Raw genomic sequence first — 22317 nt, 5'->3', positions numbered from 1 at the left:
CCATCCCAAAGGATAACCTTTTTGGGTGCAGATCTGGACACAACCACCCAAATGGCCTTTCTCACAGAAGAAAAACAAAAACAACTTCCAGATTACTTCATGATTCTGACGAGACAAACTCTGCTTACTGCAAGAAAAATCCTGCAGGCCCTGGGTTACATGGCATCCTGCATAATTCTGATACCGCATGCCAGGCTGCATATGAGGAAATTACAATGGTACCTAAGGAGTGTATGGTCTCAACACAGTCACAGTTTAGAAACCATGATACCAATCATTCCATGCCTTCAAAAGGAATTCCTGTGGTGGGCTCAGGCCTGCCGGTCCAACCGAGGGTTGCCTTTCAACAAACCAAAAACAAGGCAGACCATCACCACGGACGCCTCAGACCGAGGATGGGGAGCACATATGGAGGGCAAATGTATCCAAGGCCTATGGCCTCAAGGACAGCTAAGCATACACATAAACCAAAAGGAAATGCTGGCAGTGAGGCATGCAATCGAGGCCTTCAAACCCTTCCTCCAACAAGGCCACCTGTTAATAAGGACATACAACACCACGGTCATGTGGTACATAAACAAGCAGGGAGGCACACATTCTTACCCTCTATGCCGGATGGCTATGAATCTGTGGGACCTATGCCTGAATCTCAATATCCAACTACAGTCCCAATTCGTGCCAGGGAAAGAAAATACACTGGCGGACAGCTTAAGCAGAACTACCATGGATGCACACGAATGGATGCTGCACCCAGACATCTTCCAACTCATAGCAAAGACATGGGGAATGCCGGAGATCTGTTCACCTCCCCACTCAACCATCAACTGAAGACATTCTGCACAAGGACATACCACCCACAAGCTTGGAGGGTGGACTCTCTCTCTTTCAGCTGGAAAGCCCTATCAGTATATGCCTTCCCGCCTCTCCCATTGATGTACAAGGTTCTACTGAAGATCAGGGAGGAACAGCCAAGAGTGATACTAATAGCTCCAGACTGGCCAAGGCAACACTGGTATCCATTATTGAGAAGCATGTCTCAGGCAAAATCATGGCCTCTCCCCCTATGGCCTCTTCTGACGCAGAACAATTTCAAGACCCTGCATCCCAACTTGAAAACATTGCAGCTAACTGCCTGGAAAATTCCTTAAATCCCAATCCAACTGTTTTATCTCAGAGGGTGAAGGACATTATCTTGGAGGCTCGCAGGCCTTCCACAAGGAAGACATACTCAGCTAAATGGAAGTGATTTCTCATTTGGAGCACATCAAAAGGCTCAGATGTCACAGTGGCAAACATAACACATATCCTAGAATACTTAGCAGAATTGTTCCACAATGGCCTGTCCTATTCTTCCATTAAGATTCATGCTTCAGCAATTTCAGCAGAATACAATGTGGATCCACCTATCTTCTCGCACCCTCTCCTCAAAATTTCTGAAAGGGATCAAAAATATTAAACCTCCAAGAAGACCCCCTCTACCTGCTTGGGATCTCAACTTTGTGCTGGAGAAACTGACACTTCCTCCTTTTGAACCAGCAGCATTGGCGGATCTACAGTTTCTGTCTTGGAAAACTGCATTCCTTCTGGCAATCACTTCAGCAAGAAGAGTATCTGAGTTACAAGCATTAATGGCAGTACAGCCATTTCTTATTTTCCACCAGGACAGAGTTTCACTAAGAACCAATCCTACTTTTATGCCAAAGGTGGTATCTAGGGTATCCTTGAACCAAGCTATTCACTTGCCTATGTTCTTCCCTAATCCACAGAATAGAGGGGAAAAACTTTTGCACACCCTGGATATACACAGACAACTACGCTACTACTTGGACAGAACAAAAACTAGCAGAAAAACTGACCAACTTTTTGTAGCATATGCTACTGGGGTGCAAGGAAGAGCAATTTCCAAACAGACAATTTCAAAATGGATAGGAAATTGCATTCGATTTTGCTACTCCTTTCATAGAAAGACAGTTCCTGAAAACATCAGGCCTCATACCACAAGGGCCTCGGCCACCACTACAGCCTTCCTATGAGGGGTGGCTACCAAGGACATTTTAGAAGCTGCTACTTGGAGCTCCGTGCATACATTTGCCAAGCATTACAATCTACCTTTATACTCCAGATCCAGAGCAGGTTTTGCTACTGCAGTCCTGCAGGGGATCTTAACTACACCATCCTTTTCTTAGTTCCTCCTCCCCCAGTTTGGCTATGGTATTCTACCCATATGTTATGACTGCAGATGCATCCTTAAAGGACATAGTACAGTTTTGTACCTACCATAAATGTAGACGTCCAGTAGGTATGCATCTGCAGTCAGGATTACCCTCCCTCCTACCCCTCTGTGGTATTCCTAGGGTACTTGCCCCTCTGTTAGCTAGCTGGGGGAATCTATTATGGTGTATTTGTTTGTTTATACATGTATATAATTTTGCAAATGTTTGGAACTTTTCAGCATTTATCCAAATTTAGCCTTCCTAGAGGGCACCTGGCATCTGGGGCAAGAAAAACTGAGGAAAATGGCGTTGGCTGATGCTTTTATACCCCAGACGCTCTGACGTCGGGGATAGTGCGACATCAGCCGAGGCCAGACCCAGACTTTGGAATCCAGCCGACCGAAGGGCTGCCTGAGGCAGGACAACCCATATGTTATGACTGCAGATGCATACCTATCGGACATCTACATTTATGGTAGGTACAAAACTGTACTTTTTCCTATGTGTTGAATAATGACTGTATTAGTTATCTTGATGTTAATGTGGTTAAAGATCTGGTTAGTGGTAGGTGTGTACCTATCATTTTTAGGAAACCCATATACTCTCATTTCTACAGTTTGCACCCCCTTGTCTCAAAAGAACGCAGTTGTCAAAGGGCAATTTGTTAGGGACACAAGGATGGTATCACTGTTTGGAGATTTTTTTAAAGTGAATGTGCTCAATTGGGATCTAGGTTTATTAAAAGGGAATATCCCGGGGACTTTAAGGAAATTAAGATGGAAGTAATAAACAAACGAATGGTGGGTGTTTATGTTCCTATTCTAATGAGTTTGAAATTAAATGACCTTCAAAGATCTATTGAGTTCACCAGTTTGGTTTATGATGGTGGTGTAAATGTTCACGATGATGCCATGACCAACTTTAGGTTATCCTTTGTCACCCGGTTTACCATTGATTATAAACAGGTCAGGGATATTATTTTTAAAAACTGGTCAGTGTTGGTTGATGACCGTGTAGTAAGGCAAAAAAAAAGCACTAAGCCTTTAGTTGCATTTAAGAGAGGAAATAACTTGAAAAATCTTGTGGCGAGACCATTTTGTTCCACATTTTGTGGAGAGACCATTTTGTTCCACTGATCATAATAATAATAAAAATCTTGGCAGATGTCTAAATGTGGGTGCTGCCACTGTTTTTCGTATATCAATATTGGTAAATATTTTTACATTAATGGATACCATTTGAAAATTAATGGCAGATATAATTGTAACAGCTTGGGGGTGGTCTGTGGGGCATTGTGCCAATGCTGCCCCACATTTTACATAGGGCAAGTTGAGAAATCATTTTTATGAATCACATTTATGAGATTAGGGGGAAAAAATGACCAATGCGCTATTTCGACACATCTGACTTTCTTGAACACCAGTTTAAGTTTATAGTGATCGAACAAGTGAGGATGAGCCCTAGGGGTGGCCCATGGCAGTTGTGCCATGAGAAAAGGGAATTATGTTGGATTTTGTGTTTAAAAGCAGTAGGATAGCCTGGGTTAAATGAAATGGCATGTATTGGTTGTATTTTAAAGTTGAAAGCACAGTGCAGATAAGGATGGTCATTTTTTATATATATGTAATATATATGTAGTTTTAAGAATGTTTTTAGGATGTGCTTATTTCTTTAATTGTCTTATGATATGATGATGTCATGTGATTATGCATGTGTATTTAAAGGTAATTTGTCTTTTTGTTTTTTATCTGAAGTCTTATTGTTTGAGACGAAAGTGCTAAGAGAGAACAAATTTTGGGGAACGTGCCCTTGCCTCAGAGTTGGCTTTTTTGTGGTTCAAGTTATATGGACATATATTAACTATTTGGAACACTTGTCAGCTGAGTTTGACTACTGACCCAGACATGAAGATGAAAGTACTTCAGAAGTGGTCCGCTTGGAAAGTGTGTGTTGGAGTACATCATTTGGGACTCTGACTGAATTCACTGCCTTAAAAAGTCATGCAGGTTTAAGCAGTGGTTAACTGTGTTTGAGTTGCCTGTGAGATTTTTTTTTTTTTTTGACACAGTCTTTCTTTATGTTTAATTCTGAACATTGCTTATTTGTACAAAAGTTAAAAAAGTAAGTGTTTTGTTTTTTGTTTTATTTAAGTTTTTCATTGGGGGGGGGTTAGTCCAGCACATAGTTACCACTAGTCTACTTATTGCTTTATTTACATACACTATTCAGCTATTCAGATTATTTAAATATTGGGGAAAACACAGTATTTTGTAGTAACACCTTTTTCCATAAGTCCGTGATTTAATAATTTTAATGCTTTGCACAGCTTAAAAATGCATTGGAAGACTAAAGTAACTACTTTTTATGGTACAGTTATTTGCATGTCATTCATTTGTTAATTTTCTGATTGCCTGCTTATCCAGTTCAGAGTCATGGGGTAGCTGAAGCTTATCCTTATGGTCTGTGGAAGCAAGACATCGAAATTAATCTTGGAGTGTGAGCATCTATTGCGAGACATACACACACAGTTTGTACATCTATGGGCAGTTTGAAGGGCCACTAGTTCAGTTTTGTTTACCTCTTTGGGATCTGGGAGGAAGCTGGAGCACCTGGTGAAAACCTACACTGACACAGGAAGGAAATGAGAGGGGATGTGTAGACTACAAATGGAAGATAACAGCAACCAAGAACTGAGCAAAAGAGCCAAGCCCTGAGAGACAACACTTTTTGATTTATTTACTTGAGTTTGCCGGCAGCTATGCCTCGACGTTGCTTTTTACAGCCTCTTATTGTGCATAGTATTTATTTACATGGGCGGTGCAGCTGTGCAGTGGTTAACATTGTTGCCTCACAGCAAGAGGTTCTCCGGTTCGATTCTTGGCTGGGATGCCTTCTGTGCGAAGTCTGGGTGTCCTCCCTGCGTTTGTGTGTTTTTTTTTTCCTGGTGCTCCAGTTGCCTCCCACATTCCAAAGACTTGTGTCTGGAGCATTTCTCCCCGGGCCTCCTCTGAAAATAGGCTCTGTCCTAGTCAAACTTTCCCGGTGAACAAATGTTAAATAAGTAAAAATAAAATAAATTTTTGTGCGCATCTGAAAGAAAGCGAATGGGAGACTGGGACATGATTGTGGATCTTGTTAACGTTTTGGATATTGCCATAGTTTGACCAAAAGTTTCGCATCCATAAACCATGTCCTTGTCAAGTCGTGTTTTCTTCCTCTGATATAATTTTTTTGTCTTTCTTTCTTACAGTGGATGGTCAAATCAAGAGTGATAGGCGAGCTACAGGAATCATGCTGGGAAATGGTGTCTAGCATGGCAAGTGATATTATAGGGATGCTGGATTCTGACAACGATGGGATCAGAACACATGCTATCAAGTTTGTTGAGAGTCTTATCATCACCTTGTCTCCACGTACACCAGACTCAGATGTCCCAAAAAAGCAAGAGAATGAAATCAGCCTTGATAAAGTCCCAAAGGATCACCCTTACATCAAATACGGTTAGTAAACTGGCGAGGAAACTGTTCTTTCTTTTGGGGCAAATTATTTTTCAGTACACTTGTTCATTTGCACTGTGCTTTTCCCAAACATACGTTTTTTTTCTGTTCATTGCACTAATGGCTCTGTGGAATGAGAGGCATGGAGACTGGCTTGAGGAATAGGAATTGTTCTGGGTGAGGAGTAAAATCATTTAGGTTTTGTTTCATGTTGTAGTATGGCATTTACTGAGATCTTAAGAGTAAAATCCATGTCAAAACTGTTTTTGCATTGTACATTTATTTCCTGCTGTGTGTAATAGTGCACTTCAAGTTTTTGGTGAAAGAATGAAAGCTTGAAAATGAGCTAGAAATTTGGAGACTTGCTTTTGCTTTGGAGAAGTAAAGATGAGATCTGTCACTTGCCCTTTCACTTTCAGGCTGAACTAGGGGCACAGCTTTGGCAGTATTCACAGAGGAATTGAAACAAAAAAGAGATCTGGCTAAACAAAATATTTCATAAAATTCTATGAAGAGATGATAGTAGCCACAAGTGGGATTCAAGCAAAACATGATGGTATTTTCACTGCTTATAAAAGGGATATTGGTCATCTTCACAAGAACTATCCAGGAGGACTTTGGGAAGAAATCCAGTGCAGATTTCCTGGATGGGATGTCCAACTTGAACTGACCTAGTGACGTTTATAGAGAAAAATATGCAACAGTGTAATGTGTTGTTTTCAGAAGAACATGGCTAGGCTTATAAAGACCCTGGTGGACATTAGCCTAGTATAAACCTATGAATATCATAGAGAAACTTTTGTTAAATCTTTTGGGTCTCCTGTCCTCACCACTACATGCATGCATTCTGGGTATGGTAAAAATAATGGCTAGATAAATATGTAAGTGAAGTAAGAAATGTCAGAAAGTACAACATAACCACAAGCAAAGATTTAGTGGATTCACTTTCAGGACAGAAGTTATTTATAGTCCATAGCCACAGTAACATTTCTAGCAAAACATAGTCAAATATATCGGATTAGTCCAAGCCATCTGTTAATGTCTGCAAAACTTAAGTACAGTTTTTCAATTTATATTGCACTTTTGAACTGCATTTTTACCATATCACTGCTAATTTGAGCTGTTTTATTTTTCCTGAAATTGTTGCACTTTGCTGTAGCATAGACTAGATTCAGACCTGCTGAATCTAGTTCTGTTTGTATAACTTGAGCGCTAAACCAGGCCATCTTTTGTTGGAAAGGGTTCCCCTGAACCCTAGTGGCAGGAATGTGCAGTTAGAACTCATCTGTTTGAAGGTTGCTGGAACAGGGCTCAGTTTTTGAGCTTTTTAATTGGTTAATTTGTTTAAATTAGTTTGCTCATTTGTTTCATAAGTGCCATGTTTGTGCATCATACACTGCTGAGCAGCGGTGGACACAAACACTTCTGCCTGCAGATTTCCCCATAGTACATTGCTGGTGCTCCATCGGTGAGTTCTCATGATTTTCCCTCACTGACAAGGTGATACATTCAGCAAACCTCCTGAGGTACCAACACAGATCCTTCCCACTACCCCTTCATATTTCTTGCCCAATTTTCCTGTCTTCTATTATACCTGGTCTTTCCTGTCCTCACCCTGTTTTCTGACCACATCAACTTACCTAGTGTTATGGATGGACAATTTCCCATAGATGTTCATCGTGGTACACTGCTGCAGTCATTACACTTGGGTTATCCTGTCGTCAGGCGGTTCCCCAGTCGGCCTGAGTTCCAAAGTCTTGGTCCGGCGTCGGTTGCTGTTGCCTCCTCCCTGACGTCAGTGCGACAGGGGTATATAAGATGCAGCCAATGCCATTTTCTTCAGTCTTTCTTGCTGCGCGGTGCCCGAAGCAAAAGCAGTTTGCAAGTGCCAGTCGGCCGACTCCTGAGATTTTCATTCCGAATCCAGAACCAAAGTCTTCTACAAAGCTAAGTACCCCGTTAGAAACTTTTTCTTGCCTCAGACCGATGTCAGTAAAAGTTAATAACTGTATTTCTTGTGGGAAGCAAATACCTCATAAGGGTTTCCATTCCTATTGTATCCCATGCCTAGGCCCAGACCACAATGTCACTGGTTGTCAGTTTTGTGCTAGGTTTAACAAGCGCACTATTAAACGTCGGTTTGATTTTGCCCGACATTATTTTGGCAGAAAATTTAATTACACTATGCCGTTGGAACTTCCGATGACCGGAATACTTAAAAAGCGCAAAGACAAGGACAGGCATCCGAGGCCCAAACCTGACGGCGAAGCCTCTTCTAGGCCGGTCGCCGGTTCTCCGGTTTTCAGCGAGGTGCCTTCGCAGCCCCTGACGACCACTTCTGCAGAACCACAGGCCTCCGACTCCCACGTGGAGATGGCTGGGCCTTCGGACGCACACGTTTTTCAGCCTACTGAGGCTAACCCTCCAGAGGGATCTGGAGTAGCTGAACAACCCAAAGCTTCAGAGGGTGTTTTCAGACCTACTCAGTTAACCATTAAAGCCCCCTGCTAAGTCTAAGCCTCCTTTAAAAACAAAGAAACAAACACAACATTCTCCAGGGCAGGCCTCCATGCCTAAGAAACAAATGCTCAAAATGGCCGAAGACCTAATCACTCTGATCAAGGGGGTCCCACCCCCCCCTCCTGATAAAAGGCCCAGACAGGATGCAGACTATGACTCATCTGACCAGGTGTCCATTTCTTCAGATTTATCCTCAGACCTAGGATATTCTTTTCCCCCCTTATGAGGACTCTGATGCTGAGGAATCAATTCCATCAGCCTCTCCGCCTGAGGACTACTCCATACCATGAGGGAGCATTTCCATTGGGAAGGCCAGGATTACTCTGAATCCAAGAAAAGGCTCAGAGACTTCCTTTTATTACCTCAACACAGACCCCTTGCTATTCCGCCAGTGTTAGACATTGTGGATGATGTGTATACTGAATCCAGCTTAAATCCTGACTCCTTACCTCCAGCCCCAGTTAAACCTGACAGATACTACAGAGTCCCTGACTCACACAAATTTCTGTATAAAAGCCCTGTTGCTGACCCTGAAACTATTTCTCAGGGACCCAAAGGGATTAAGGCCTCATCAGCAAAAAATCCAGTCCCCTCTGACAGAGATTCCAGAGCATTGGACAGATGGGGAAAGAAAGTATATACGTCTGCAACCTTAGCAATGAGAGCCTTAAATTGCCAGTTTCACATGCTAAAATATCAGCAATTTTTGATGTCTCAGTTAAAACAAAAAATGCTTCCAGATTCAGATCCTCTAATTTTAAAGAAATGCAGGATTTATTGCATGCAGCTGAACAAGTGGGAAAGCATACTTTGCAATGTGCTTTTGATTCTTTAGAGGCCTCCTGTAGAGCAGCAGTTACAGGCTCTGTCATTAGAAGACATGCTTGGTTAAAATAACATATGTTACCAGATCATGTTAAAGCAAAATTATTGGATGCAGCTTTACAGCAGGATGTGTTATTTGGAGTTAAGGCAGAAGAGGTATTAAAGAAAATGGAGGATAAGGCAAAATCTATGCAAACGGTAAGGGATTTCTTACTGGTTCAGCCACCAAGATTTAGCAGAAATTGGCCAACAAAGAACTGGTCCTTTCCGGCTACAGACAGACCTCAAAGGGGCAGATACAGACGTCCAAGAGGTAGAGGTCAACCACAAGGTCCTTACAGGCCTCGACAATGGGGTGCACCAGGCCAGAAAGAAGGGGAAGACAGGCCCCAACCATATAAAAAGAAGCCTCAATGACTTCCCATTACAGCTGCCAAACAACTCTCTCTCTTGGCAGCCCCCTTGGGAGGAAAACTAGCACTTTTCTATCACAATTGGCATTGGATCACAAAAGACAAATGGGTTCTCGACATTGTATTTCAAGGTTACAGGTTCCACTTTCACACTCTGCCAAGGTTAAAAGGAATGCTAAATCTGCCAACAAATCAATTGTCAGAGGCTCAAAAACAAATTACAGCACTCATGGAAATGAGAGCTATTCAAGAGGTACCACCACAAGAGCAAGGACAAGGATTTTATTCAAGACTCTTTCTGGTTCCCAGAAAGGACAAAGCCTGGAGGCCCATTCTGGATCTTTCTTCTCTAAACACTTCCTGGATGTTCCGAAATTCAAAATGTTGACACTACAGCAGCTTCTTCCCATGCAAGGCAAGAAAGCTTGGCTCGTGACCTTGGACCTCAAGGAGGCATACCTGCATGTCCCTATCAGACAAAACTGCAGAAGATACCTCAGATTCATAGCAGGTCCAATGCACTATCAATTCTCTGCACTGCCCTTTGGCTTATCTGCTGCGCCCAGGGTCTTCACAAAGTGCCTGGCACCAGTAATTGCATTTTGCAGACAGAAAGGAATTCAAATTTATTCATACCTGGACGACTGCCTGATTCAAGCAGAGAGCAAGGACATTCTTCTAGAGCATCTGGCGTTTGTAAAACGGTTTTTAAGTTGCCTGGGGGTACACAGTAAACGAAAAGGAATCAAAACTAGTGCCCTCACAAGAGATAATATTCCTGGGTGCCAGCTTGAACACAATGGCCCAGATGGCTTATCTCACGCCAGACAAGCAAGGACAGCTGACTCAATACTTTCGATTGATGGCAACAAAAACCCAACTCCCTGCAAGAAAAATTCTGCAGGCCTTGGGTTACATGGCATCTTTCATACTACTAATTCCATATGCCAGACTGCATATGAGGAAACTACAATGGTACCTAAAGAGTGTATGGTCTTAACACTGTCAAAGTTTGGAAACAGTTATACCACTAATTCCTTGCCTTCAACAGGAGTTTCTATGGTGGGCTCAAGCTTGTCACCTCAACAAGGGACAGCCTTTTACTCAACCCACAGCCAGGCAAACACTGACAACAGATGCATCGGATTGCGCCTGGGGAGCACACATGGCAGGAAAATGTATTCAGGGCAAGTGTCCCGCAGAACAAAGGCATCTTCACATCAATCAAAAAGAGATGTTAGCTGTACAAAATACCCTTATAGCTTTCAAGGACCAGCTGCATCCAGGACAACTATTATTAAAAACAGACAACACTACAGTTATGTGGTACATAAACAAGCAAGGGGGACACTCACTCCTACCCCCTCTGCAGACAAACTATGACCTTGTGGAGCACAGCTCTAAACTATCAAGTTCATCTGCGAGCACAATTCCTGCCAGGAGAGAAAAACACACTGGCAGACGACTTAAGCAGAAACATCATGGATCCCCACAAATGGGAATTGAATCCACAAATATTCAGAATGAGAACGCAGAAATGTTGGAGCCCGGACATAGATCTGTTTGCATCCCCAATGAACTGCCAGCTACAGAAATTCTGCACAAGGAGTTACCATCCACAAGCATGGAAAGTGGATGCCCTCTCATTCAGCTGGAAAAACCTACAATTATACGCTTTCCCTCCACTACCTCTCCTTCCAAAGGTTCTCATAAAAGCCAGGCAAGAAGAGCCAAAGATGATCCTAATTGCTCCAGACTGGCCACGCCAGCACTGGTACCCAATCTTAAAGAATTTAACACAAGAACCACCCTGGATATTGCCTCAAATCCCACATCTGCTGACTCAGCACAACAATCAGATACTTCACAGTCAGCTAAAAACCTTAAACCTAGCTGCATGGAAGATTCCTTAGTCAAGCAAGCAGCGCCTCTCTCGAAAGCTGTTATGGATGTCATTCTGGAGGCCAGAAGGCCTAGTACCAGGAAAGCCTATTCGGATAAATGAAGAGATTCTGTGCCTGGAACCAGGCTCACAGCCTTGAACCTCTTGTCTCAAACATTCCTCAGATTCTACAATATTTAACTGAGATGCTGGACAAAGGCCTCTCTTATTCATCCATCAAGATCCACGCCTCTGCCATCTCTGCTCATTACAACACGGATCCTCCAATTTCCTCTAATCCTTTGCTAAAACAGTACCTCAGAGGGTCTAAAAACATAAGACCGCCCCGTAGAGCACCTACTCCAACTTGGGAACTCAACTTTGTTTTTGAAAAATTAACTTTACCTCCCTTTGAGCAAGCCAACACAGCAGAATTAAAATATATTTCTTGGAAAACTGCTCTGCTCCTGGCAATAACATCAGCTCGAAGAGTTTCAGAATTACAGGCACTAATGGCAGTGGAATCTTTCCTCATTTTCCACCAGGACAGGATGTCCTTAAGAACTAACCCTACGTTTATGCCAAAGGTGGTTTCAAGTGTGGCTCTAAACCAAACTATTCACTTGCCAACTTTTTATCCAAAACCACAGAATAAAGGGGAGAGACTACTGCATTCTTTGGACATTCACAGGCAGTTACGCTTCTACTTGGACAAAACCAAAGCTTTCAGAAAATCTGAGCAATTACTGGTAGCATATGCTGCAGGACCACAGGGAAAAGCCATTTCAAAACAGACTATTTCAAAATGGATAGGATATTGCATACGTTTCTGCTACACACACCATGGGAAACCTATACCTAGCAGCATTAGATCTCACTCAGGGCAACAGCCACTTCAACTGCCTTCCTCAGAGGAGTGCCTACCAAGGACATTTTGGAAGCAGCAACATGGAGTTCTGTGCATACCTTCACCAAGCATTACCATCTGCCTTTATACTCTACAGAGCTAGCTTCACCACTGTTGTGCTGCAGGGCCGTATAGCCACACCTAATGCCTTATAGAACCAGCCACCCTACCTCAGCTTTGGGATTCTACCCAAGTGTAATGACTGTTGCAGTGTAACACGATGAACATAGTACAGTTTTATACCTACCATAAATGTAGATGTTAGAGTGTATACACTGCTGCAGTCCAAGTTACCCTCCCTCCTTCCCCTCTTACTTGCTGGTACGTATCTATATCTTCTACCCTTTACTACCTATGGTGAGTATTTGCTGGTAACTAAAAGTTGTTGTTTGCTTTTCCTATCTATGTTTTATTAGCAATTTGAATTGCCTACCCATTTGGGGGCACCTGACATCTGGGGCAAGAAAAACTGAAGAAAATGGCGTCTGCTGCATCTTGTATACCACTGTCGCACTGACGTCAGGGAGGAGGCGACAGCAATCGACGCCGGACCAAGACTTTGGAACTCAGGCCGACTAGGGAACCGCCTGACGGCAGGATAACCCAAGTGTAATGACTGCAGCAGTGTATACACTCGGAACATCTACATTTATGGTAGTTGCAAAACTGTACTTTTCTCCAGCCAACCTGTTCAATATGGGCATCCTGAGGCAATGTAGCAATTGCCTCATGTACACTGGCAACCCACTTCTTCTAGTCCACACAAATTCATTATGTGAGAGATGCATCTATATCAAGAACCTAGAATCCAGGCTCTCTTGTTCACCAGGCAGTTCATATGAAAAGCAGTTTGTCAGCATGCACACTTCACCTCCTGCACCTACCAAACTAACAAGAGTTTATATTACGCCATCGAAAGATGAAAATAGCGAACGCTATTTCATCGAACCTAAAATATATCTAAACCACATAATATCGAACATTCAGAAGAGTTAATGTTTTCCTTGGGAAAAAATTTGCTATTCCGAAACACATACACACAACACAAGCACACCTAAAAAAACATCAATCCATACACATACACTTATAATCCTACAACTAACCCTACACTAAGCTGTACATACACTACTGTCTGTCCACTTACCTTAACCCAAACCCTAACCCTAAGGTCTGTCACTATCACATACTCACCTAACCTGCACCCTAGCCTTAACTCACTCAACCCGTTCCTAACCCTAATTCACCTAACTTGCGCCCTAACTCTCTCACCTAACTCACGCCCTAACCCTAACTCACCTAACCCGCACCCTAACCCTAACGACCACACAATCGCACACTTACCTGAACCCGACCCATAACTTTCCACCACAGTGCTGAAAATAACGAAGCCACAGAACCGGCCAACCAAATTTTTTCACTAGGAAAGAATTCGGTGTTCTGCAGCTTCGCTGTTTTTAGCGTTCACTCAAAACAGGTTGATATTAGAACATTACAAGTTTTAAAACTTTGATGTTCTGATATAGACCCACTAACAGCACATAAATGTACATATGCAGAGGTCCTTACCCGAAGCTTCCCTAAGCATCAGGGACCTCACAAACAGAAGACAGTACACATAATGTATCGCTCACCAGTGTCTCAGCAGTCAAGCCCTTAAGGCATAACACAAAAACAACCATCTTAGTCATAGGCGATTCAATTTTGTGACACACTCCCTCTCACCAAGTTGGATAAGGCAGAAGTCACAGTCAGTTGTCTGTCAGGTGCCAGGATCTTCCACATCACACAAGCACTCAAGTCACTCAACAACAGAGAGTATTATGACTCCGTCATGTCCCATATTTGTGTGAACGACTTGAGATGTACCACACTGGACTATATGAAGAGAGACATGACTGAGCTCTCTGATCGTTTCTCAGATGGGTGTCCCTAGCCTTAATCATCATTTTACCTCTGCCTAGGATGATACCTCAGTACAAACAAAAAAATGATTGACTTCAGCAATTGGCCTAGTGTCTGGTGTCATTCAAAGGAAATCCAGTATCTGTCAACCTGGGATGACATGGTTGACTGACCTCGATGCTTTACCAGAGGTAGTCTTCATCTGTTAACCCTGGGATTTTGGTTACTGGCTAAGGCTGTTACCAACCTCGTAGTGCCTTTTTAGGCAGTGCCACAAGAACAAAATTCCTGACATAAAAATACCCTCTAAAAACAAACTCAAGGTTATGATGCTAAATGCTAGGAGTCTAAACTAGAAACTGTACTCAACTGGAAGCAGTCCTCACCTTGGAAGATGCTGACATTTGTGCAGTCACTGAGACCTGTTTTAAGGGTGTGGAGAGCACCCCAGCTATACCGAGTTACATTTCCTTCCACACATTCAGACACAAACTGAAGGTGTGAGAACTAAAGGAGGTGGTGTATCAGTATTAATTAAAGATAAATGCACCTCTAGAGTGGTTAAACAGCATGATTCCCTTGAATTACTTCAGGTGCAATTGACTGTCGGTAAGAACCCTCTTGAGGTCATTGCCAGCTATAGGACCCCCTCCGTGATTCGGGACATCCATTCAGCCTACTTGGATCTACTTGTGTATCAAGATGCAACCAAACAACCTGTTTTTGGGTAACTTTAATTACCAATCCATTGACTAAGTGAATTATACATGCTGTCACTCACTTCCCAAAGGTTCCTGAGCTTCGTTAACTCAGTGCTCTGGACAAGCTGGTTAACACACCCACAAGGGTCTCAAACATCCTGGATCTGGTGCCCGCTAACATGGAGAACTGCTGCATCACCCCCAATGTGTGGCCATCCGTGGTGAGATCTGACTACAAATCAGTCTCATTAAAAGTAAGTGTACCACAAATCCCACTTAGCAACAACTAGACTAAAAAAATGTCTCCAAGGTCAATTACAACCTCTTGCGTGACAGCATAAATAGCTTCATAGCCCCTCCCCCTCTGGTGGAACAGACATCAATGCTGAGTTATACACCAATGCTTTATATGACCACCTGTACAATTGTATTGACTCTGCCATACCTGATAGAACCAAAGTAAGATCTTCAAGGAAAAACAAACCTACCTGGTGCACAACTGCCATTAGTAGGCTGTAGTATAGGAGAAAGAAATTGCTGTCTAAGAGTAGGAAGGAATGGTATCAAAACTGGAAACACTCCCTCCTCAGCTTTAAACAAGCATATAAGAATCCTAGTGAAGTCCTGTAAAGCTAACTACGAATCCAAATTAGCTTTCTTAACTAAGGATAACAACAAGGCATTCTTTAGTTACACCCGTAACCTCAAAGGTAAGGCCTAAATTTGCACTGAATACATAGTTAATGATACTAGATAAATGGAACCTGTGGATATAGCAAACCTGCTGGCTGACAGGTTCAGTGAAAACCTCATTCCCGTATCCCTGCCACATGTACCTCAAAGCAACCCTAACACCTGTCCCCCACCTAGTATCTTAAAGGAGCAGGTTTTAAACACCCTCTCCGAGCCCAAAAACACAGCCTCAGTGGGACCAGACAACATGCAGGGCTATGTTCTGCATGGGTTTAAACAGGAATTAGCATCACCATTGATCATGCTTTTCAATCACAGCCTAAGCACTGGCTTCGTCCCAGCAGAATGGAAAACTGCTGTCGTCATCCCTTTGCATAAAGGGAGTGCATCCATGGACCCAGGGAACTGTAGACCCATTAGCCTGACCAGCCTCATCTGCAAGGCCATGGAATTGAGTCATCATGTACCTTTATTAACAAAGATATAGGAAATCTCCAAACACTTGACTCCACCCACTTTGGCTTTGTCAAGGTGAGATCATGCCTGTTAAACTTGGTGGACTTCTTCGAGATAGTGACCAAAGCCTTAGACGAGGGCAGATCTGTGCACATGGCCTACTTAGACTTAGCCAAGGCCTTTAACATAATCCCCCACTCAGGCATCATTGATAAACTCACCCAGCTAGGTATCAACCCATATATTGTCAGGTGGGTTGCAAACTGGCTCACTGATGGAACTCATACAGTCAAAATAGCGGACTCCACCTGCTCCAGCAGACCTGTAACCAGTGGTGTTCCACAAGGATTGGTTCTGGGACCCCTACTTTTTGAAGTCTACTTCTCCTCCAAAGTACAGACTAAAACTAAAGGACTTTGGCTGACAAAGTTTGCTGAGGACTGCACACTGGAAGAGATCATTGAAACCCCTAGCGATGTCAGCATTCTGTAAGAAGGTCTTATGCAGTCGGACTGGTGCCAAAGTCGTGGTCATAATGCATTTTTTTGCGTTAAGTTTATCATTCCCTTTGGTAAGGGTGATATTCCTGCAAACTACCACATCAATAGCAAAACCCTAAGCACACTGTCAGTGGTGAGAGATTTGGGCTGACAGGTTGACAACAACCTTAACTTCAGTCACCATGTCTCCACAGTGGTAAGAAGGGCATTTTATATTGGTTATCTCATAAGTAAGGACATTGCCTCCAGAAAAAGAGGTTATAACCCCCCTGTACTCTTACCTCATCAGGCCAATAATAGAGTACAATGCTCCCTTTGTTATGTTCATTTCCAAACACCTGCAGCAATTGGGGAGACTACAAAAGGTTCTTTACAAATAAAATTCAAGGTCTTCAATATCTGTCTTATGCAGACAGACTTAATGTAACATCAGCAAAACTTGTTGGAGAGACAGATGTGTCTCTCAGAGGTTGCCCCACCTTTGGAACAGTTTTCTATTCATGTTAAGCAAAGCCCCTCATTGCCCCTATATAATGATAATTTGAGTGATTGGATGGGTAACCAGAAATTCACTTCAGGGGTTCTACCTCTGTCCCTCTTGGACAGGGGCAGTAGGTGCTGATTTTAGTGTCTGTTTGAACCAGACACCTTTGGGAACATGGGTCAAACTTGCCTAAGCTTGTAAGGGCCCTGGGGCCATTAGCCTAGTAACTTCCTATGATTCTGTGAATAAAATGCGGATCGAAACAGAAGTGGTCTCTGTTGATATTTCTCATTTTCTTAAAAAAGGCAAAATACACCAATGACTAAAACCAGCCCAAAGATTTAGTGCACTAGATGGTGACAAAATCCACAGAATAAAGGATTCCAGATGTTAAAGGAACAGGCGGATCGGCCAGGTACACGCATACCAGACGAATATTATTAAACCATTCCAATAATAAAAGTGCCAAACAAAGCACAATAAAGTCAAACCACTGAAAAGTGTTGGTGAGTTTAGCATAGAGTACAAAACCCTCAAGTTTAAAAAATGTGCTTCATTCCTTCCAAAATGCATCAAGGACTTTGTCAGAACTAAAAATCCAAATATATCACACTGATGATGTAATGTAACAATTGTGGTAAAGTACACAGTCGAAAAATTTTTAGTTCAAAAAAATCTAGTTAATTTGTTTGATATGAAAGTCACAACCATCAGCTGACAGTAATAGGGTGTTTAAACGTACCTAATGTATAGTTTGCTGACCATACTTAAAAATAAAACTTCTGATACAAATAAATTACACAGTTTCAGTGCAAGATCAATATATTTTATATCAAACAAGATGTTTGCATAAATAAATATATTTCATGCAAGTATTCAGTAAAGATGTCAAAATCACTAGTCTTGTAGCAAAGTTTAGCTGCTCTCAAATTTAAAGGTGGGTGAGTTGACACATTTTGATTAAGTCCTGGTTCTGCACTTTCAAGAAGTCTAAGATGCTTTAATTTTTTGTACTCAGCAGTGGTCTCCCAGGCACCTCTTCTGGGATTAATTGGTGTAATTTCTAAAATACCAAATGCCAATTTATTAAAATCCCCACATACAACAAAATGTCTGTGTGGGGCATTGTTAGGGTTATATTTCATAATGTCATAACGGTTGTTTTTTCTTGTGTGTATTAAGTGGTCTTTCAGTCTTGCTTGGATAAAATCCTGGATATTTATTACATGTAGTACTATGACCCAAACCCGCTGTATTACAGTTACCATTTTGCAAAATCATAAACCATTGTCTAACTATATAGTCACATGTATAAATGTAGGGACATTGATTACAACTACCACATTTTTGTCCCTTTTGAATGTGCAAGGGAATTAAATGGATGGCTATGTGCATCCCTTTCAAAAATGTTTAAGTTACTAGAAATTTTATAAATAAAATATGGTTCTTCCCCAACGCAACTGTAAGCTTTATCATTTCCCTTCAAGATCATCCAATTACGTTTAATAGTATTTTTTACTTGTGAACAGGTAGTGTATTGCAGAACCATTGCCTTATTAAAACAATGGACCATTTTCTTCTTCATATCTATTTCTACTATTAAAGTAACAAAATCAACTGTGCTCTTATTGGTGTAAGTTAAACCTGTATGCAAAAGTGGTTTGCATCTTCTACCCCTTTCCTTCCTAACCAAATCTCCAACTTCTTTAAGTAGTTCTTTTAGATAACCCCTCTTCAAAAGCATATCAGATACTGTGTTAATTTCATCCTCAATTCCTTACTCAAGGCCATCCATGTCATCCTGATAAACTGCCCTTAAACCAAATTCTACTTGTAGATAAAGGAGTGAAAACTACTAAAATGCAAATATGAGTTAGAAAAAGTAGGTTTACGGTACACTGTAGAGTCAAGACCACTACTAGTCTTAAATTGTGTTATCTAAATAAATAAATGTATTTCAACAGTATGTGTTAGTCAAGTTTAGGAACTGCGTATTCAGTAAACTCAGCCACACTTTTTTCATCTTCATCCCAAATTGTGAAAATATCATCCAAGTGTCTGAGGTATAATTTGCAAAATGAATATACGAAAATTGTTATGACATTATGAAGTGTAACCCTAACAATGTTCTATATAGGCGTTCTGTTGTCTGTGGAGGATTTTAATAAATTAGAATTTGGTATTTTAGAAATTATTCCGATTAACCCAAAAGGTGGTGCTTGTAAGACGACTGTTGAATACAGAGAATTAATTTGGCAACTTAGATTCGATGCAAGTGCAGCACCTGTTCTTAATGAAAATGTGTCAGTTCACCGTGTTTTAAAATTGAGAGCAGCTAACTTTGATAAAAGATTAGTGGATGTTATGTGATCCTATCTCGCCTACATTCTGACTGATGGGTTCGGAGCCGATCCCTCGGCTCCGACTCGGCACGCTTATGCCAAAGAGCGAAGTCTCTTATTGGCTGAGCTTACTATATCCCAGGATGCACCACTACCAGTCCCCCAGATCTCGTTTGCCGCTATCTTGCGAAGACGTGGTCTCGAGCTGGCTGAGCTGAGTAGTATTTATTTACTAACTTTTTCTGTCAGAATTTTGCTGTTCTTGTCATAAAAAGCTGTTTTAACGGCTATTCTTCACTTTGTACCTAGGCCTTCGGGCTTCAAAAAATGCACCAAATGTAATTTTAAAATGTCAATCACAGATGACCACTCTCTCTGTGTTTATTGTTTGGGTGCAAAACATTTACAAGAGTCATGCAGCGTGTGTCACGCTTTTTCCTCGAGGGTCCTCCAGGAGAGGAAAAATAAACTTATTCTTAAAGGCTTAATTAAACCCTCCTTCGAAGAAGCTCTAGCATCCTCTCCTTCTCCAACCAAAAAGAAGGCGGCGTCGGCTCCGACCAGTCCGTCGGATCCGGCCACCAAAAGACATAGGCAGGCTTCTCCTTCGGCTCCAAGGACTTCGGAGCCGAGGGCGGAACGGTCTGCCTCGATGCCACCAGTCTCGACTCCTCTGGCTTCGGAGCCGAGGGCTGGGGCATCGAGAGGCGGGTCACCTTCGTCGGCTCCACTGGTCTCGGAGCCGACTAGGGTTGCCCGCTCAGACACTTCCTCCTCGGCGCCGAAGTCCTCCTCGGCACCGATGGAAACTAGTGTGGGTATTCCTTCGGCGCCGATACTCATCGAGTCGCCTCGGAGCCGGTCCCCTAGTCCTTTGGGGCCGTTGGAGAGGCCATCTCGAACCCGCTCAGTATCCTCTAAGTCCTCGAGGATGTCGGATTCGGATATAGACAGGGTGCTCCAAAGACTGTTCCAGTCCCCAGTCTTTCAAAATTTGTTTCGCTCCGACCCAGTTGGCTTCGGAGCCGATAGCCCATGCCCATCCCATGGCTGTTCCTCCTCCGACCGCTGGCTCCGCCGGAGCAGGTGCTGTTGGAGCCGGTGGAGATATTAGGGTCGGCTCCGACCCTTACTTCCAACCCGGCCTTCGGGTCCGAGTTTGGTACACGGACTTCTTCGGCTGGACCCGGGGTGATGTTTCGGGCCTATGCTTTCGGTTCCGAGCCTCCCTCTCGGTGCTTCGCTGGGATTGCCGTCTGCTATCATGGCTCCGGAGACCGGACACTCCCAGGATTCTGGGGGTCCGGCTTTCAGAGCTATGAGGAGTGCCTTGGCCAAGTCTTCGCCATCTCTCCGGCTTTACCGGCACCTTCCTGGGCGTGGAGACTGGGTCTTTGGCAGTTCCCTGTCCGTAGGCAGCGGAGCCCCTGGGCCTGAGGTTACCCCATTGGGGTTCCCTCCTCCTGAGGGTTCTTCGAGTTGTCTTCGGAGGAACCCCAAGGAAGAGATCGTGCAAGAGGAAGCACGTGGACTCCCCGAGTCTATTACATCGGACACTGATCTTGATGATGCGGAGGGGTCCCGAAGTCGCCCTCGGATGATGTCTCATTTGCAGACATCTTAGAGATCCTCAAACAACGAGGCGGCTGGATATCCAAACCCCCCTCTGCTGATGAGTCAGTGCTCCTCAAGGCCTTTGGGGCTCAGCCCTCCGCCTCCTGGGTGTCTCCGCCCTTCGACGAGCTCTTGGATTTAGTTTGTCGGGCGGGAACACCCAGATACCATGGAACCAGTCCCTTCTCGCCCTAATAAATTTTTATCTGCTCCACCCGAGAAGGAGTTCCTCACTAAAGGCGTGGCTGTAGATGCCATGGTGGTGGCATCTGCTAAACAACAGGACGTGGCAGAGGCTTCAACGTCCGTCCATCCTCCTAATAAGGAGTCTAGGAGCATGGACAGGTACGGAAGCGCACCCTGACTTCAGCGGCCTTTACTTTAAGGTCTCTGAATTATTTGGCACATTTTACCAGGCTTCAGAGGGATCTGGTCAAGGAGCTGTCAGATTCCTCTCGGTAACCTACCTGAGCAGCTAGCCCAGTCGGTTAGCTCTCAGTTGGCTATCCTTACGCCAATTTCTAACTCGTCCATGAGGCTCATTTCCTATGCGGCCGAAGGGGCGGTAGAGCGGCAGGCACAGGCGTGGCTCACGGAGACAAGCCTGGCTCCGCTTGTGTCAGTTTGCGGAGGCCTTCAAGTCTTCCTTCGCCGACGCTCCCTTTGATGGGTCCTCTTTGTTTGGACCCATGGTTAAAGACACCCTTACCCGCTGTGAGCAAGAGGGAAAAACTTTATCTGCCGTAGGTGCCCGTTATTCCACTCCCTTTCGGCCTTATCCCAAGGCCAAAGGAGGGGGGAAGATGTGGTTCCGAAAACCACGTAAGTTTTTTCCTCAACAGCAGGAAGATTCCCCTTCCAGAGGCAGAGGACGGGGAAATTTTTCTGGGAGACGCCGTCCCAGAGGCGGCAGAGGGCCCCGCAATTCTGGAGACCGCGAGTCCTTTTGTGGCTCTTCAGCCTCCCACACATCATGAGGGATTGCCCGGCTGTGCTGCTCCGGAGCCAGTCGGGTGCCGTTTTGCCAAGCACCTAAAAGCCTGGGAGTCAATCACTCAGGACAGATGGGTGCTTCGGATCATTGCCGGAGGTTACACCATCCCATTCACATGCTCACCCCCACCGTCCAAAAAATCCCGGACCCACCACCCAGTCAAAGGGAAATTGCAGCCGCAGAAGCGTTAAAGCTGCTAGAAAAAGGAGTCATCCAACCGGTCCCCACAGACCAGATCGGATCCGATAATTACTCAAGGTTCTTTTTAGTGCCAAAAAAGACAGGGGACCTGAGACCAATATTGGATCTCAGCAAACTGAACCAATCCGTCACGAAATCCAAATTCCGAATGGTCACGTTACAATCCATTCTCC

General features: G+C 43.6%; 1 protein-coding gene across 2 annotated transcripts in view; it reads left to right on the top strand.

Moving 5' to 3' along the window:
• The window catches only part of SYMPK (symplekin scaffold protein), a 2606756-nt gene that overhangs the window by 436350 nt on the left and 2148089 nt on the right, over positions 1-22317 (top strand). For both annotated transcript variants that reach the window (XM_044062505.1, XM_044062497.1), the window contains exon 7: positions 5464-5713. In XM_044062505.1, the coding sequence (XP_043918440.1) occupies positions 5464-5713 (250 nt within the window). The remainder of the gene's footprint in view (positions 1-5463; positions 5714-22317) is intronic.

The sequence above is a fragment of the Protopterus annectens genome, chromosome 1.part0, assembly GCF_019279795.1.
Source record: "Protopterus annectens isolate FY-2018-M chromosome 1.part0, PAN1.0, whole genome shotgun sequence".
Lineage (NCBI taxonomy): Eukaryota > Metazoa > Chordata > Ceratodontiformes > Protopteridae > Protopterus > Protopterus annectens.
Note: the sequence above shows the minus strand (reverse complement) of the source record. Positions and strands in the feature narration are given on the sequence as shown.